Source organism: Pseudorca crassidens, chromosome 11 (assembly GCF_039906515.1).
Source record: "Pseudorca crassidens isolate mPseCra1 chromosome 11, mPseCra1.hap1, whole genome shotgun sequence".
NCBI lineage: Eukaryota > Metazoa > Chordata > Mammalia > Artiodactyla > Delphinidae > Pseudorca > Pseudorca crassidens.
In genome coordinates this window covers 16803267-16821909 of record NC_090306.1, presented here as the reverse complement: position 1 = coordinate 16821909, position 18643 = coordinate 16803267, and the positions used below count along the sequence as shown (strand labels likewise).

At 37.8% G+C, this 18643-nt stretch overlaps 1 protein-coding gene across 7 annotated transcripts in view; it reads left to right on the top strand.

Moving 5' to 3' along the window:
• The first annotated feature begins 3717 nt into the window (after window positions 1-3717).
• Window positions 3718-18643, top strand: part of SLCO1A2 (solute carrier organic anion transporter family member 1A2) — a 57819-nt gene continuing 42893 nt past the window's right edge. Inside the window, exons 1-5 of one of the 7 annotated variants that reach the window (XM_067695858.1) lie at window positions 3718-3825; window positions 6796-6985; window positions 7336-7452; window positions 12317-12458; window positions 14493-14625. In XM_067695858.1, the coding sequence (XP_067551959.1) occupies window positions 7393-7452; window positions 12317-12458; window positions 14493-14625 (335 nt within the window). In that variant the 5' untranslated portion in view covers window positions 3718-3825; window positions 6796-6985; window positions 7336-7392. Of the gene's footprint in view, window positions 3826-6795; window positions 6986-7158; window positions 7453-12316; window positions 12459-14492; window positions 14626-18643 lie in introns of those variants that run through there. The other 6 variants (XM_067695857.1, XM_067695863.1, XM_067695862.1 and 3 more) reach the window with 6 other exon arrangements.

Genomic DNA, 18643 nt, shown 5'->3' with positions numbered 1-18643 from the left:
GCCTCTCGGACTGGTGAGTGCCGTTCGGCCCTGATTCTCTGTGCGGGAATCTCTCCGCTTTGCCCTCCGCACCCCTGTTGCTGCGCTCTCCTCCGCGGCCCGAAGCTTTCCCCCTCCGCCACCCGCAGTCTCCGCCCGCGAAGGGGCTTCCTAGTGTGTGGAAACCGTTCCTCCTTCACAGCTCCCTCCCACTGGTGCAGGTCCCGTCCCTATTCTTTTGTCTCTGTTTATTCTTTTTTCTTTTGCCCTACCCAGGTACGTGGGGGGTTTCTTGCCTTTTGGGAGGTCTGAGGTCTTCTGCCAGCGTTCAGTAGGTGTTCTGTAGGAGTTGTTCCTCACATAGATGTATTTCTGGTGTATCTGTGGGGAGGAAGGTGATCTCCGCATCTTACTCTTCCGCCATTTTCCCGGAAGCCCTCATTGTAGATTTGATTTGCATTTCTCTAATGATTAATGATGTTGAGCATTCTTTCATGTGTTTGTTGGCAATCTGTATATCTTCTTTGGGGAAATGTTGTCATAAGGTTTTATGATAACTAAATGAATTGGCAACTCTAAAGCTTCTAAAACTGTGTCTGGACTATAGCAAGTAGTATATAATGTGTATATGTTGTATTATTATCTCCAGTTATATATAGTTTTACAAAAATGGTGTCACATTTTATGTAATATATTAGGGTTTGTGTTTTTCTAATCTGGTCATAGCCCTTTAGGACAATCTGCGTCTACATGCTTTTCTTGTATGTTGGAGTCTTTGAGAGTGTCCAATCAATAAATACCAATAAGTACCAGTGCCCCCCCCCATCCTAACTGTGAATCAATTGAAAAATAAGAGACACGTATGACACACAGATTCCAAAACATCACTTCTAGCACTGACAAGCTGATGTGAGGGAATGTGCCTTATTTCTGCTGGCAAGCAGGCTTTCTTACAGTTAACCTCCAAATAGATCAACCTCCCCACGTCAGCCAGAATTCTCCACATGGAGTGAGTGAGGGTATGGAAAGGAAGGACATGTCATGCTCATGGAATTCCATCTATATAGAAGGAAATAATAAGAATGAGGAATAATAATATTATCCTTTTCCCTTTTTCTCCTCCCACCATGGAAAAGTTTTCCTTCTGACTTTAATGTACTGTTTTTACTCTGCTTGTTGAAGCATTTTAACAAAGCACTTAGTGGTAATTGAGACTATGTATCTCGAATTTCTTTGGACATTTTCCCCACATATAACTTAAATAAGAAAGCTAGATATACCTTGGTAAGTTAATAATTGGTGACAATGGCTGTGTTTTACCTGATGCGAAAGCAGTTGGTTAATATATCTGACCAGTTAAAAATCAGTTGATTTGATGACAAAATCTCATTTGGTATCACATAGAGATTGCAGGGTCTGCATATGTAATGTCAAGAGCTGGCCAATTATGCAAACTAGTTAAATCTCCTGAATCTTCTATTACTGAGAATAAAAAGAGCATTAAGGATTGAAGGTATAATATCAATAACATCAATAGGTACCCTTCACTGAATGTTGATTGTGTGCTAGCATCATATTACACACTTCTTATGTATTATCTTATTTAATTTTATTGCAACTGATTGTTGTTGTCGTGGTCACTTGTATTGGGCCCTCTGATCCTTTCTGTCCTCCATGGGACTGACTTCAGAAAATTAAAATTTCCAGGTTCCCTGATTTCCAGTTAGGTTGTCAGTGGGAGGTATTGGTGTGAGACTGGGGTTGTAGAGGGGAAAAGGCATTTCTCCAGCTCCATGCATTAAGTGGTGCCTGTGGCAGTGGCTCGAGCTCCTGCAACTCAGCCTTTTTCCCTTTCTGATACATTCACAGGAGTGAGAGAGACTTGCCACTGACATAAATCTCTGCGTTGTCCACCGTCTGCCCAGTTTGGCTTTTTAACTCTTCCGATGCCTTTAGAACTAGTTTCCCGTAATTAAATCCTCTATTGAACTACCTGTCATGGGTTCTGTTTTCTTGTCTGAACCTTGATTTATGTAAAGATAGAGATTATATTCATTGTATGGGTAGATTAAGTGACTTGTACAGAATCACACAACTAGTTTAAAAACAGGCTTTCAGGACTTCCCTGGTGGCGCAGTGGTTGAGGGTCCGCCTGCCGATGCAGGGGTTACGGGTTCGTGCCCCGGTCTGGGAAGATCCCACATGCGGCGGAGCAGCTGGGCCCGTGAGCCATGGCCGCTGAGCCTGCGCGTCCAGAGCCTGTGCTCCGCAACGGGAGAGGCCACAACAGTGAGAGGCCTGCGTACCGCAAACAACAACAACAACAAAAAAAACAACAACAAAAAAACGGAAAAAAAAACACAGGCTTTCAAACCAGTAGTGCCTCCTTGCGAAGCCCAAGTCCTTAAACTACTATGCTGTATCGAAATGATATTCCAAGTGAATGTCCAAATGAATACTTTTCATGAATTGCTTATTTTTATTACTTAGTTCAAATTGTCTGCATGATGGCACGAAGCAGCTATTATTATCCTTTAATTGTCTATCTCTCCCATTAGCTTGTGAGACTGCTTGAGAGCAAGCACATATGTTATTCATCTTTGTAGTCTTAGCACCAACTACTGTGCTTGGAATGTAGTAGAGCCTTAATAAATATTTGTGGAATGAATGAATAATAATCACTGTCATTTACAGAGGGACTATTTCATTCCAGCAAGCATGCTAGGGGTCTTATGTAAAATTTATAACTCAGTCTTCATAACAATCTTGCAAGGTAGGCATAAATATTCCAACATCATAGGTAAGGGAAAATAGGGTCAGAGTTTAAACAATTCACAACTAAACTAGAATTAAACCCAAGCTAACTGGGCTTTAAAGTCTGACCTTTTGTCTACATCTAGCTGGTTCCATTAGTATGAAGGAACAAATATATAAATAATTGGGTTGGAAAAAAATCTAACATCTTATTGGATTTCCAGTTATTAGAGGAACTTCATAAACAGGTGAAGTCTTATCTCTATGAGAAAAAAGAGGAGTTCTGTATTTTCTTGCCATAATTAAATGAAGAAACAAGTTTTTGTATCTCAAACTATGCCTATTCAGGCAAAAGGAAGAGAAATTGGGATAATAATCTGAAATATGAAATGGTTTAAATTGCCAATGTGGAAAACATTGGCTATTCCCATAATTACCTAATCATTCTCTAGAGTTACTTGGCATGAGATGTAACCCTGATGATATTCACAACTAGCTCTCCTAAAGACTTAGAAGTCAGGTTTTAGCTTTACTTTTCCATGTCTTGGTTTATTATCCAGCACGAGCCAGTAATTTTCCAAAGTACCTGGGTAGGTATTTTTATTGCTGGATTGCTGATGATGGTTTTCACTTGTGTTTCTGTGTGTTCCATACTTTGCTTTGCATGGTAAAATCATATGCATGAGTCTATGGCCCAGTTAAGTTTCTCCCTTAGTTTTACCAGAGTGATGCATTTCTAGTAACTCCTCTGAGCTTGGACTTAAAATAATACCTATATTTGTAAGGCTGATTTGCAGAATCCATGTCTTATTCTTTGATTTCTGATGAAAAGTAACTAATAGAAGCAAAATAATTTGGTAGGCGTCATACAAAGAGTCATTGTTAATTCTCCACGTGCTTCTTTGGCACATACTTGCTTGGTTTGGTATTGGTTGAAATTATTTCAGCTGGATACCACCAAGAGGCTGTTCTCTTCTTGCAGAGCTAGGAGCCATTTGAAGATTCTGGAAATAAACAGTTTTCATAAGATCTTTGCTGGCGTGACCCTGTCTTTTTTCCCAGGGAAAGGATGTTCTCCTAAATCTTCTTCATGTATGTACTACTAGTTTTGCCATGATAAAGTAAAGCCTTTATTTTGTTAATTCAATAGGAGGGATTAATATAAAATTAAATGTAGGCATTTTCCCAGGTGATTTATAATCATAAAAGCTATGTCTATGTATTTAATACTGGGGAAAGAACACAAGAAGACCGTTTATTTGTTTGATAAAAAATTGTATTCTCTTGTCGTTGAGACACGTCATTAAGGACTGGAAACCAAGGGGTGTCAAAAACCCCAGAGTGTTGCTGTTGCATGGGTGTAGAGTTTCAGTCATGCAAGATGAAAAAGTTCTAGAAATCCACTAACCAAAAGTGTGCAGGGAGTGAACAATTCTGTAATGTGCTTTTACCACAATTAAAACAAAAATAAAAACAAACACAAAAAGCAGAGTCGTGACCAGTAGACATGGAAGAAACCCAACTACATTTGTGCTGAAGAATTACCTGCTCCCATTTGAATGTCGAGAAGGAGTTAGAAATAAACTGATTCTCTGCTTCATAAAACTGCAGCAAGTCGTTTTCATTAGCAGTGATGACTGATGGAGATTGTCGGTGATGCTGTGATCCCAGGAGCAGAAGTCACCGTGTAAACAAAGCTGCGCTGACAAAAGGGGACTGTTCACAAAGCTGACACTAGCGCGGCGTTGAGAATATGAAGAAACAACGTGTGCATTCGCTGATTTGGGGCCAAAGTGCTCAGTAATGATTGTGACATTAACTATTGGAATTTACAAATTTTAAGTAAAAAGAATAGATCTTATTCATTCATTTATTTATTTTCCTCTGCTAAAATTTTTCAAAAGTATCTGAAAACCTAAAATGTTTTCACTGTATACGTTGGCAAATTAAGGAAAGTTTAGTGTTAATTGAATCGCATTTAATTCTTTCCAAGTGCTTAGCTTTAAACACTACAGTGAAAAGACAACTGTTTAAAAACTTCTTTCAGGGCTGGAAACACATTTTGAAACAAACCTTTGAGACATGATGATAAAACCTGCACAATATCACAATGCATAGAAGGAAAAACAGAATTCCCTGATGTGGTGATTTTCTGTGTTACCAACTCCAACTTCTATGCCTCCTCAGGTGTATAGGAAAAATAGGCATTTAGAATAGGGATTTTTTTTTTTTACATCTTTATTGGAGTATAATTGCTTTACAATGGTGTGTTAGTTTCTGCTTTATGACAAAGTGAATCCGTTATACATATACATATGTCCCCATATCTCTTCCCTCTTGTGTCTCCCTCCCACCCTCCCTAACCCACCCCTCTAGGTGGTCACAAAGCACTGAGCTGATCTCCCTGTGCTATGCGGCTGCTTCCCACTAGCTATCTATTTTACGTTTGGTAGTGTATACATGTCCATGCCACTCTCTCACTTTGTCACAGCTTACCCTTCCCCTTCCTCATATCCTCAAGTCCATTCTCTAGTAGGTCTGTGTCTTTATTCCTGTCTTACCCCTAGGTTCTTCATGACATTTTTTTTTCTTAAATTCCATATATATGTGTTAGCATACGGTATTTGTCTTTCTCTTTCCGACTTCCTTCACTCTGTATGACAGACTCTAGGTCCATCCACCTCATTACATAGCTCAATTTCGTTTCTTTTTATGGCTGAGTAATATTCCATTGTATATATGTGCCACATCTTCTTTATCCATTCATCCGATGATGGACACTTAGGTGAATAGGGATGTTTTTAGCCACTAAGATGAGTGAAGACAACTTTGATACCAAGAGGAATATGTTATCTCCCTCTCTTATCTTGACTGGGTAGCTATATTGAGCTCTAATATATTGAAATATAAGCAGGCAGGAGCAGGGGAAGAAAAAAACATAAGGGAGAGAGATTGAGTTCTAAATGTATGAGAAGGAAAAACTGAGAGCAGTTGAGAGGTTTATGATAAAACCAGAGGTATTATAGATGAAGACCAAAAAATAGCAGTTTCCACTCTTGAAAAATTATCCTATTCTATGGGTTTTTCTAAAACTAGTGTTATGTACTTGCACTATACTTAAGGTGACTTGGAATTTTATGGGAGGGATTTCAGCTTGAGTTCATTTGTATTGTCATTCAGAATTGCCAAGAGTGGTCTCTCATAATTTTCACTTATGACCTATGGATTTTTTCACCACTTACATACCAAACAATTTGTATTTGATCATACACTGTCCAGTTCTATTCCAATGTGTTTATTGAAAAGTTTTACCTTTCCCAATAAAAGTATAATTTCCTGGGGATCTGGGTCCAAGTACCTTTCACAGAGCCTTATACTTCTCTACCTAGTTTATATTGTCTGTAGGACAACTTGTCTGTCTTGTTCACTGCTGAAATCCTGTGCTTAGCACAATGACTGGCATGTAGTAGACTTCGGATAGATATTTGTTGTCTTCATAAAAGAATGAGTAAAGAGAATTAAGCTCATACATAATTGTTCAGTGGCTGTTTCCTTAATGTGTATAGGGGAGTGGGATTCAGGTTTTAAAAATTAGTGCCATTTGGGATATTGTTAAATGGATATTGTTCAGAGGATTTTAATCAATTAACCCTGGGGATACTGTTAAGATAGCATCTGGCAACTGGAAGTAGATTTACTAGATTAAATATAGTCAGAGTGAAATACTTTGGTTTTTAGTACAAAATATTGCCCTAATTTCAAGAAATGAATAGACAAAATCTTTGACAAAGGGTTAGTAGAATTTAATAGAGTTTTAAATCATCTTTTTGTTTTAGATATAAGACATTTTACATATAAAAATGTGTACCTATATATTATATATACACATAGACACACGTATATCTGTATTTATTATATATGTATACATATAGGTTTCCACTTCTATGTTTGATCTTCTCTGAAACCTCACTTCTTAACTTGCAGGATTCTTTTCCAGATCATAGAATTATTTGTTATTTTTACTTAAGCGATTTCCATGATTAAAATTCCATGTCTCCCCAGGTTTCCGTGAATCAGCAGTGCCCCAGAAAGCGTTTCGCTTCCTGAGACTCCAGGGAAGTCTTGGAACACAAAGAACTTGAAGAGGGAGCCTGGCCAAATAGAGATTTTTGAGCCTTTGTAGCCTTGCTAAAGCAGATTATTAGTACAAACAAAATCAAAGTCTGTGTGTTCCTAAAAGCAGCATTTTCATGTAAGTCCAAGGAACTCACTTTAGTTTTATTTGCTTTGGCTAAAGAAATGAAAAGCTTTGTTTTAACCACGTGGGCACTATTTTGCAAGGGGATCATAACAAATTGTTCTAATCTTTAATTTCACTAAAGAGTTACTACAGTGATTTGATGTAACTTTTTCAATGGAAAATTAACAACTAAATCTTTTCTAACGTCATTGTTTTCTAGATATGAATCAGAAGCTTCCTAGGTATTTTTGTAACACAATGGATTCTGATTCTGTTATTCAGATTCAGTGTTTTCTTCAAAAGAATGACGCTTTATGACTTTGCCAGCAATTTAATAGATTTTTGTCTTCTTAAAAGAATAGAACTAAGAAATATCAAGATTTAAAGCATAAATACCTTGGAACACTCAGAAGAGCAACATGGGAGAAACTGAGAAAAGAATTGAAACTCATAGAATAAGATGTCTTTCCAAGTTGAAGGTATGGACTGCTTTGTGTGGATATATGTGTATGTACCATATATATATTTTTAAACCGAGACCTTGTAAAGTTGCTTATATCTTCATGTATTAATCTAATAATAATGTCATACTACCTGATATATTGATAAGTTCTTGCTTTAATGAAGGTGGTTTGTAACTGAGGGTGTGTCTAAATAGGATTATTGATTCAGGCAATTTCAGCAGAAATAATGTTGAGGGATTTAAATGGAAGACAGGATCTTAAACACTTTCAAGTACACATTATATTACAGTAGGATTTAATTTCCTGGATTAAAGGCCAATTTAATGTTCACCCTTCTGGGGCTTCTAAGTCAGAGGAGTATGGAGGTCTCTCCTGGAAAATGGTTCACTGGACAGAAATGCTTTGTTGATCTGTATTCAGTGATGCCTTCACAATGACCCACTAAAACAAATGTTTACTTCAAGCTCTGGCAACATACCAATCATTCTTTATAAGAAAAATGCCCATTTTGTTAGCGGTTTCTGGTATTCTTGACTATTTCAGAGCAAATTCTTTTTGCGTAGCCTCAAAGCTGTTTTGCCTTCAAACAAAATTTAAATTTATTTTAAACCAAGGAATCTGGATAATTGTCTTGATTCCACAGCTAGTGCCTGCAAGTGGTTTCCAAACTATGACACTGCCACCAGTTTCCTTCCTATCAAAAGTTTGTTTTCTCTTTATACATGTGTAGGAAAGATCTACACATGTACTGGAAAGGGGAGAATCATGATATAGAGCTAGAAAATTACTTTTGCCTGAAATGCTCTGTTAATTATATATTTTTAAAATCCCCTTAAATTATTCCTAATTCTCATGTCCATCTCCTAACATTGAGGGGTTAAAAATAAGGACTGAGGCGCAGGCTTGGTTTATGTCGAGTTCAACTACTGACTTGCTGTGTGACCTCGGAGAGGTTGCTTAACTTCCTTGTGGCTCAGTTTTCTCATCTGAAAGGGGTAACAACAGTACTCATCTCACAGAATGTTTTTCTTTTTACATCCTTCAAACAATGACTGGAATATTGTAAACATTCAATAAATATTAGCTATTATTAATAATAGCATTTGTGGATAAAGGTCAAGTATTATTTATAAACAATTGGTCCTTAATTTTTTATGACTGGAGTTTGGCAGGACTAGATATTGATCTGAAATGAGATAGCAAAATACCGCAAGCACAAGTTTATCAGGTAAAAGTAAGAGACAATTGCTTCATAATTAGCTGGGTTTCTCTGTTTCTCTGACCTTAGACATATGCTCATTAAGCAACATTTTCAGAAGGTATCAAAGGACTGTCTTCAACAAATTTGCTTCAAACTCCGGGGCATTATTAAAAGCTGGTAGGACTAGCTTTATAAATATAGAGGTTATTTTGCACTAGACATGAGTCACAATAGCCACTGGTTGCTTTCACTCTATGAAGAAAACCGTACAGGTTAGGAAGCCCATCTAAATGTTTCAGGAAAAGCACTGGGATCATGATTTATCTAGTTTCCTTTCTTAAAGTGTTAAATAAAAGAAATTATTCTCTCCAACATGATTTGTACTTTATTTGATAGGCCTTGCTTGCTTTTAAATATAAAATCTGAATTATAAAACCATGTGAAAATTGTTTACTCTCAACAGTGTGCTCTGAAAAGATTTACATTGTGATGAGAGACAGAATTTCTACAACTGGTATTTAATATAAAAGGATAAATAGCTAGAGATATAGTTATACTATCTTGGCAGTTATATAACGATATGAATTTTTTTTTTTTTTTTCTTTTTGCGGTACGCGGGCCTCTCACTGTTGTGGGCTCTCCCGTTGCGGAGCACAGGCTCCGGACACGCAGGCTCAGCGCCATGGCTCACGGGCCCAGCCGCTCCGCGGCATGTGGGATCTTCCCAGACCAGGGCACGAACCCATGTCCCCTGCATCGGCAGGCGGACTCTCAACCACTGCGCCACCAGGGAAGCCCCACGATATGAATTTTGACTCATATTGAGCTTGATATTTAAATTTCCCAGGTCTTTTCCACATACATTTCTATTCAGATTTCCCCAAACTAATTGGTGCCGATAACTTTTGGCTTAGTTGTATTTAATCCTATTGAATTTCATCTTATATTCAGCTTACTTTCAGCAGCGACTACTTCTTCAAGGTGTTTTTGGATACTGATTCTGTCATTCATTCAGTAAACGTGTACTGGATGCCTACTGTTTGTGAGGCATTTACTAGACCCCAAAGATACGAAGGTAAATAATATATGGATCCTGTCATCGAGTTGTTCACAGTATAGTGAGGGAGAAGGTTATAGGCATCCAAACACATAAATAACGTGCACTGTGGGGAGTTCCCTGGCAGTCCAGTGGTTAGGACTCCAGGCTTCTACTTCAGGGGCAAGGGTTCAGTCCCTGGTTAGGGAACTAAGATCCCGCATGTCACGTGGCACGGCCAAACAGATAAATAAATAAAGTCCTTAAAAAAAAATAAAGTGCACTGTGCTGAGGGCTGTAATAGAGGCAGGCACACAGCAGCGTGGGGAGATAGGGAGTGAGTGGTCAAGGCTACCTGGGAAGTAGAAAGACAAGGAAGACTCCACAATAGAAATAATGATAGAGTTGAGTTTTAAATATTGAGCATATATTTATCAGATGCACAGGTGAAGAAAAACATTGCAAGTGGAGGACCACCTGTAAAAGAGATGTAAAGTGGCATGGTGAATTAAAAGAACTATAAATAGAACATTATGTTTAGGGACAAGCGGCAAGAGATGATAACAAGGTATATACGAGGTTTTATTTGCCATCTAAGAAGTAGGGATTTTTGTTTATGGAAGCCACTAAACAGTTTCAAGAAGTGGAGTCACATGCTAAGTATGCATTTTATTCATCTGTTTGACAAACATTTATGAAGCTCCAAATTAGTGGTGGCAGGAGGTGGAAGGGAGATTGGAGGTGGGAAAGACTAGAGGAGACTAAAAAATGATTGCAGTTGTCTAAGATAAACTGTGTATACATTTGAGAGATTTCAGCATCTGGGTGGTAGTTAAAGCCATGGGAATAAGTGAGATTTCCTAGGAAGAGCGTATATAGCAAAAAGTGGAGGGTATGAGACAAAAGCCTGAGAAGAGAAGACTGGATAGAAAGAGTCTAGCGATAGGTGGAGATATAGGTATGCATGGGGGGAGGGGAGGGAATTTCAGGAAGAAAAGAATGATTAATGATCTTAAATGACTCCGAGATATCAAGTTAGCTGAGGACTGAGAAGTACCTATTGGATTTGAAAATCAGGAAGTTGTTTATGACTTATAGAGTAGCTTCAAGAGAGGCTAGACTGAAGAGTGAGTGGAAGGTTTGTGTAGGCAATGAATCTAGACTATTCTTCCAAACAGCTTGATGGTAGCTGGAGCTACCATCAGGGATGAGGGAAGATTTTTAGGACAGAAATGTCTTGGATATATTTATAAGTTAGTGGGGAGAGAGGCAGTAAAGAGTATGAGGATGAAAATAGAGGAGGGGGTCAACAATTGATGAATCAGGATCTCAGCAATGGGAAGAATGGATTCCAGACCATGGCTGGAGGGAGTTTCTTATACAGGAGGAGGGATGCATCCTTTTAAGATGGGAGGGAAATTGGAGGGGTAGGGAGGGGTAAATTTGAAGGTGAAGTTGCTGAGATCATTTGCTGGTCAAGAAGAGCATGGGGCTGAGTTGGAGACTGACAAAAAGAAAAGATTGTGAATAATCTTGAAGGGAGTGTACAAAGTGCATTATAAATTGTGGGGTTGGTTCAAGATTGAGAAATTGGAAGATGGAGGGGTGAGGATTTTATAGATATGAGTGTACTGGCTGGAGAGTAAATCGAATGGTCTCTCAGGATGGAAGTGTCATCAGGAGATGGAAAAGCCCTATGGCATAGGATTAGGGACTACCATTCAGGCTGACATAAATATATTTATCTATAATTTTTTGATTTTGAAGCAGTAATTAATCTACGTAACGTATGATTACCCAGTATACAATGCTCCTTTTTCAAATCCCTTACTAAGACCTAAATCTTTTCACTTCCAACTTAATAAAACTATCAAAATTTTAACTTTTTAGTAAAACCATACTACTTTCTGCTGATCACAATGGTTCTATCTGTTAAGTTGTCCTTGATTTTTTTGTTACAGATGGTGTCAGCCTGACTACTGTCTGGAATTATATCAATACCTAGGAAGTGTGATTCAATATGCAGAAATTTATTGTACTGTATTCATATTCGTTTATCATAGCAAGTACCTGTTCAGTTTAGAAACATTTTTGTATGGTTTATAATTAAAATATTGCTTTATATAAATTAACTGGCAATGAGTAGCAATAGAATGTTGTATAAATTGCAGATTACTTTGTTCGAGAGAACTTAAGCAAATTTGCTATAGAAATAATGTCTTTGTGTAACGTCACATTCCTTTTTAAAAATTAACATACACATATTCTTTTGTACTACAGATAGTGTTGCAATGCTGAAGATCAATTTAAATCGTTTGCTACATGTTGTTTAGAATGATTACTTGCTTCTGTGTATGTATAAGACGTGCCCATAAAATAATGAGGCTACAAATGCCCATAAAATAATGAGGCTACACAATTCAATATCACTAATCAATTAGTCCCACTTTGGATTTTCAAAGAGAGAACATAGTATGGAAGACCAGAAGAAGAGATCACTTTAAAAGCTTCTTCCAAATACAAGAGTTACTTGAGCTGGAGACAATCAGTCTTCTGGTAGAAGATATTTTGCCAACGGGTGGCAAATGTACAATTTAAAAATAAATTTTTCATATGTTTTCTTGCACTTTTTTTCTCCCTAGATGTTTCTGTTGGCAATAACATGTGCGTATGTATCCAAAACACTATCCGGATCTTATATGAATTCCATGCTCACACAAATAGAGAGACAATTCAACATCCCAACATCTCTAGTTGGATTTATTAATGGAAGCTTTGAGATTGGTAATGAATTACTTTTCCATTACTTCTTTTTATACATTATTTTATCCAGGGAGCTAGTCTGAATTTTACTTTGCTTATTTTCCGCTTTGTACCATTTAATGTATTTTCTAAAATGACTTAAATAGCCTAGCTATTGTATTTAATGTATTTTCTAAATGTATGTATTTAATGTATTTTCTAAAATGACTTAAATAGCCTAGCTCACTTTCGAATATGTTGAGAAACAATTCATTTCAATATTATCCATGAATAACACTTAAACATCGTCACATATCCCGTCACGGGACTTTTTATTCTAATACTCCTTTGGTTAGCTAGCATGAGTAGCAGAGTGTTTAGAGTACTAATATTTAATCTATTATTTGATAACCCGTAGGGCTTTATTTTCATGTTTAGAAGATATCATGGGAAACAAAGGAATCTGTTTTCAAAAAAAAAAAAAAGCAAATATTTTTCTTCTCCTATTGTTTCTGGGAGGTTGACAATTCTCCTTTCTAAGTGCAGAGGGAAGAAGAAACAGCTTTCACATCTCGCTGAATTTATTTCAGAAACAGCTTTTAGGGAAGAATAAAGCCTTTTCTTGGGCTCTGATTTTTGTGGCCGACTGGGAAGATGTGAGGACAGAGAGAAAGAATGAAGGAGGGAAAGATTTCTTCTGTGAACAGACCCGCAGAGAAATACAAATGTCACTCCTTTACAGTTTTGTAATGGCTTTTACTTCCTTCAAGATGAAAGTTGCCTTTAATATTTTTAATCAGTATCTGAAAGAAAAATTAGGATGGGATAGAGGCAAGACTGAAACAGGTGATGCTTGATCTTGTCTACTAGCGCTCAGCTCTCTCAGACCTCATTCTGTGCCACCCGTTTGCTGGCTCTGGAGATCCTGGCTACAGAGTCAGAAGTCACTCCTTGTAGAGTCCCTGTGTAAACTCACCTCGCAGTTTAATGGAGGGCATAGGTGCCAAATAATTTAACTGAATGCAGTAAGTTTGGTGACATAGGTATATGCAGTGTCCTATAGGAACACAGAGGAGGGACACAACCTCACTTAAGGAAGATAGGCTCTTGAAGTAAAATGTTTTCTGGGTGACGAAACAGGGTTAGATAAGTGTGAAGAGAATTCCAATAGAAGAAGAAGCGTAATGTTGAAACAGCATGGTAGTTGTGTAGGAAGCAACATTCAGCCCAGTGTTATAGACTGGCCACACTTCAGGTGGCAATTCCTAGAACATAGGTCTGGAGAAATGGGCAGGGGTAAGAAATGGACTATTGGAGAGCTTCGTGTGTATGTGCTATGGAACTGACCTTTTATCCTCTAGGTAATGGAGAGTCACTAAGAGATTGGCAGAGGTTATTAACATTTCTGTGTCAAGGACCTCTTTGGCAATCTGATGCCATATAATCTCAGAATAATGTAATTGCGTAAAATAAAAACCCTAAGGGTACAAAGGAAGTCAATTATACTGAAATAAAATTATAAAAATATTAAAAGCAGCTTATATAATAATACTTCTTACCATCACATTAAATAACAATATCTCCACTAATTTTGAAGTAGTCATCAGTGTCGATAATATTTTGAAGTGTCTGCAACAGCTGTAATGTCGTATGCAAACACCTGTAACTTCTGTTGGTGATAATTGATGACAAAATCATACATACGGTTAATACTAATGTAGTTTGTGTCTACTTTCACAGTCAAAGGAAATACTAATATTAAGTTACTGAAAATAAAGATGCAATTTTTTTTCTCACTCAAGTTCATGGAGCACCTGATTTCTATCTATGGACTCGTTTGGGGTTTATAGATAGCAGGTCAAGAACTTCTGTTAAAAGACATTGTGAAACAGAGCTCTCCCTCAGGGCAGGGGTTGCGTCCTATTCATTTATTTCATGCATCCCTAGCACCACTCCCAGTATTTCAGATATTTATTATACAATAAATGCTGGATAGTCAATGATCGGGTGAGGCTGTTAATTTAGACTTTGTTCATACTAATTGAAATATTCATTTTTCACATCAATTTTTTCTAGGAAATCTTTTGTTGATTATATTTGTGAGTTATTTTGGAACTAAACTGCATAGACCTATAATGATTGGTGTTGGATGTGTGGTTATGGGCCTTGGGTGTTTCTTACAATCACTACCTCATTTCCTCATGGACCGGTAAGTACTGCAGTCTCTGATGATTTCTTTAGGTGCAACTTTCTGCAGGAAATAAGCTTGGATTTCTTTCTAGGAACAATGCTCCTAAAGACACAGAGCGCTGTAATAGAAACTGCAAGGTTCAGATTCTGTTCCACCCGCCTGTTCTGTGCTCTTAGCTGCCTGGCTTCCACTTACACGTCAATTTATGAAATAGAGATTTGGGACAACTCTTTTGTGGAGTTGAGTCTGATGAAAAGATTCTTAGGACCTGGCAAGGTTTGGGATTACTTCTTTCTAGGGACTATTTAGACACTTCTAATTACAATTGAGTTTCTGTTTAATTATGGGTCACCAAAGGATAGACCAGTCTGAAGGTTGATTTTCATTTTAAATTTTTATCAAAGTAATATGTGTGCAAAATTGTGAAAAGTAAAATTATATTGAAAAAAGCATTGTCGCCCACCCCTTCAACATTGCTCATATTACTCCTCTCCGGAGGCAACTACTCCCGACTCTTCTAGCTCTTTCTTCTTCTATTTGCTTCCATATTTCTAAGTAAATGTTTATCCTTTTAGTTTTTGATACTTTAGTGTTCTATAATATACATATTGACTTCCTACTTCCTATAAAATCATACTCACTATTCCATGTGTGTGACTATGTAAATGTTTTTCATATTTCAGCTGAACCATGCTGTTATTTTCCCTTTCTTATATCACTTTTTATTTTCCCTGGATTTAATAATTCCCTCATTTTATATTTGATTCATTTTCTTTTTATGTCTCACTAATCATCAGCAAATTCTTTACCGGTAGGACAATGTCTTCTCAATATAGTCGTACATATCAGAGGGTTTCATTTTTGTCTTTGAGATCCCTCTCCTGTCATCATCAATTTTCCATCTGCAATCTGAACTGGGAACTCTCCAGGCCTGCTGCATGGCTGCTCCTTTGAAATTTTCACTCACCATTCTCCTTGGGAATTTGTTTTACCTCTTTCTTCCATTCAGTTATTTACTTCCTGGGTAGTAATATCTTCTCCTTTCCTTTTCATTCTTACTCTTTTTGTGGAAAATGTCATCTAATAGGTTTCTGAAAAAGTGTGCAAGGAAAGTAATAATTTTAAGACCTTAAACATCGGGAAATATTCCTGTTCTACTCCCATACCCGGTGACAGTTTGGATGGTATAAAATTCTGGTTTGAAGTTTTTTCCCAAGGGATTTTTTTTTTGCGGTACGCGGGCCTCTCACTGTTGTGGCCTCTCCCGTTGCAGAGCACAGGCTCCGGACGTGCAGGCTCAGCGGCCATGGCTCACAGGCCCAGCCGCTGCGCGGCATGTGGGATCGTCCTGGACTGGGGCACGAACCCGTGTCCCCTGCATCGGCAGGCGAACTCCCAACCACTGGGCCACCCCTTCCCTAGGGATTTTGAAGACATCATTTCCAATACTTTCTAGTTTCCAGTTTTACTCTTGAGAATCCTATACCATTCTAACCCCTGTGACCAGTTTCTTTTCTCTAGGAGCTGTTGGGATTTTCCTTTAAACTCCAGAATTTGAATTCATGATAATCATGTTGGTGTAAATGATTTTCCTTTATCGTGCTAGGTGCCTTCAATCTGGACATTTGTAAAAGTTACTTGTATTGTTTCTTTGAAAATATCCCCCCTTCTTCCACCCCTCTACTTTCTCTTTCTAGAACTTCTACTTGTTCTTGAATATTGTTACATCCTGAGTTAAGCTTATAGTTTTCTCATCTTTTCTCTCCAACTTTCTATCTCTTTGCCTTCTTGTTATTTTTAGGGGAGATTTCTAAAGATTTTTTGTTTTTTTTGATGTGGACCATTTTTAAAGTCTTTGTTACAATATTGCTTCTGTTTTAGTTTTAGTTTTAGTTTTCTGGGTTTTTTGGCTGCGAGGCATGTGGGATCTTAGCTCCCCAGCCAGGGATGGAACCCGCACTCCCTGCATTGGAAGGCGAAGTCTTAACCACTGGACTGCTAGGAAAGTCCCTGGGGGAGATTTCTTTATCTTCCAAACCTTTGAATGGATTTCTGACTTTTGCTCTCATATTTTTAAGTTTTAAGGACTCTTGTTCTTTGAATGTATCTTTTTAGGGAACATCTTGCTCTTACTTTAAGAATGCAATGTCTTTTCCATCTGCATTTCAAGTGTACAGTTTTTTATTTGTTTTGTCTTTGTTTTTATGTTATAGGCTTCCTTCATATCTGGCGGTCCTTGGTTAGCTATTCATATTTGAGAGAGAGGAATAGCAACAACAAGCTAACCAGAAGTTCTGTGGTACATGTGTAGGATGTGGTTGTTGGAGGGCTTCTTCCCAGCACAGGGACTGGGTGTTTTAGAGATGGCTCAGAACTGTCCATAACCTGTCAGTTAACTCAGGCAAGGATTCTCCAATCTGTTGCCTGAGACATGGCAGCTTGGCTACCAGCCAGGTGGGAGTGGGAGTCTCTTTTATCACTATGTAGATTTTTCTTTTACTTAATATCCCCAGGTTTTAGTATGGCCTCCTATCCTCAGTGTGCTTGTTTTGACTCTCTGCAGTCTAAGGCCATGTTCGTTGGGATGGTGGAGGGTGTCTATTATAAGGATTTAACTGTTCCTTATACACACTTTAAACCAATCCTCTGATGTTTTTGGATCATACCCACTCCCGCCTTTAGAAGTATCTTGTATCCTGCCTGAAACTTTCCGGGGATATGTGGTACATGTTTGGTTCCTCCCCTGCAGGCACGCACTTAGGCTTGTGTTTCTCATATTTTCTAGTTCAGTGACCACTCATCTCCTTTCCCGTTTTCAGAATCTTTATCTTCTTGTCGAATATTCAAAATCTCTTTCTCCTTGTCAGATCTTCCATTTTCTTTATCCTTGTGGCATTATGCCTTTTCCTTTACTATTTTATAATCCATCAACTGTCATTTTGCTGAAGTTTTGGGGATGAATGAACGTTGAATGAGTTATTGGGGTTTAGTGGATAAGTTAAATGAAAATGATATGTTATCTTCTCAGGTATTTCTGAAGGGATCAGAAGTGTTCAGGCAAAGAGTTTTTACTGTCCTTTTAGTTCCTATCCTGTCCAAGACAACATCAAATAATATTCAGCTATTATTTACATTTCTTTCCACTCTCTGCCAAAGGTGTTATTTTTTTTGTCTGAAGCTGGCAAGTCTCATGGGATCATGGGTATGGAGAGAGAAGCCTTTGTCCACAGTTCACAGCCACTCTGTGACCATGACTGGACAATTGTTCAAAGGGGAAGGCATTTTGACCCTTTTTATTATGTTCTATAGCATAGAAATCAGAACTATCAGTGACATACAAGCATAGCACTCTTTAGCTCATTTGGAACTCAGAAGGGCAAGGTTGTCTCTCTCTGTGTGTGTGTGTGTGTGTGTGTGTGTGTGTGTGTGTGTGTGTTTTGTTTTGTTTTTGGATTTCTCTTATCTACTAGAAATATAGAAACCAGTCCAGCATAATTTCTACCAAAGAGAGACTTAGCTGGACATATTTTCTTCCATTATTGCAGCTTATAATTTACTTTCTGAGAAAGGGAATGGGATCTTGTGGTAATTTGCCTAAGATAATATGGTCACAGTGTATTAACCCTTTTGTCCTTACGAGAAGAGAAAAACTCATTACATTGCACTGTCACAGTGTTTGAATCTCCAAAGGTCTCTCGTTATGATGGGCAAATATTTTGTTTTTCTTGGGGATTGATGAATGCATGAAGGGATTATTGTTTGAATTCTCAGAAAGTGGGGTATATTTTTTACGAGCAAACCTCAGAGGATCCAAAGTTGGAAACTTGTTTGTTGTGTTGTTTTTCCTCCCAAAGCTTTATCTTCTTTATTATACTTCGTAGAGTCTATTATTTTTCTCCCTTTTAGTTCCTTATCCACAGCAATTATTTCCAGGAAATGATCACCTAAAAACCACAAAGCATTGATGTTAAGTAATCTAAAGGATAGACCATACATATGCAGATAATTGAAAGCTGGCTGTCAATGAATTGCACAT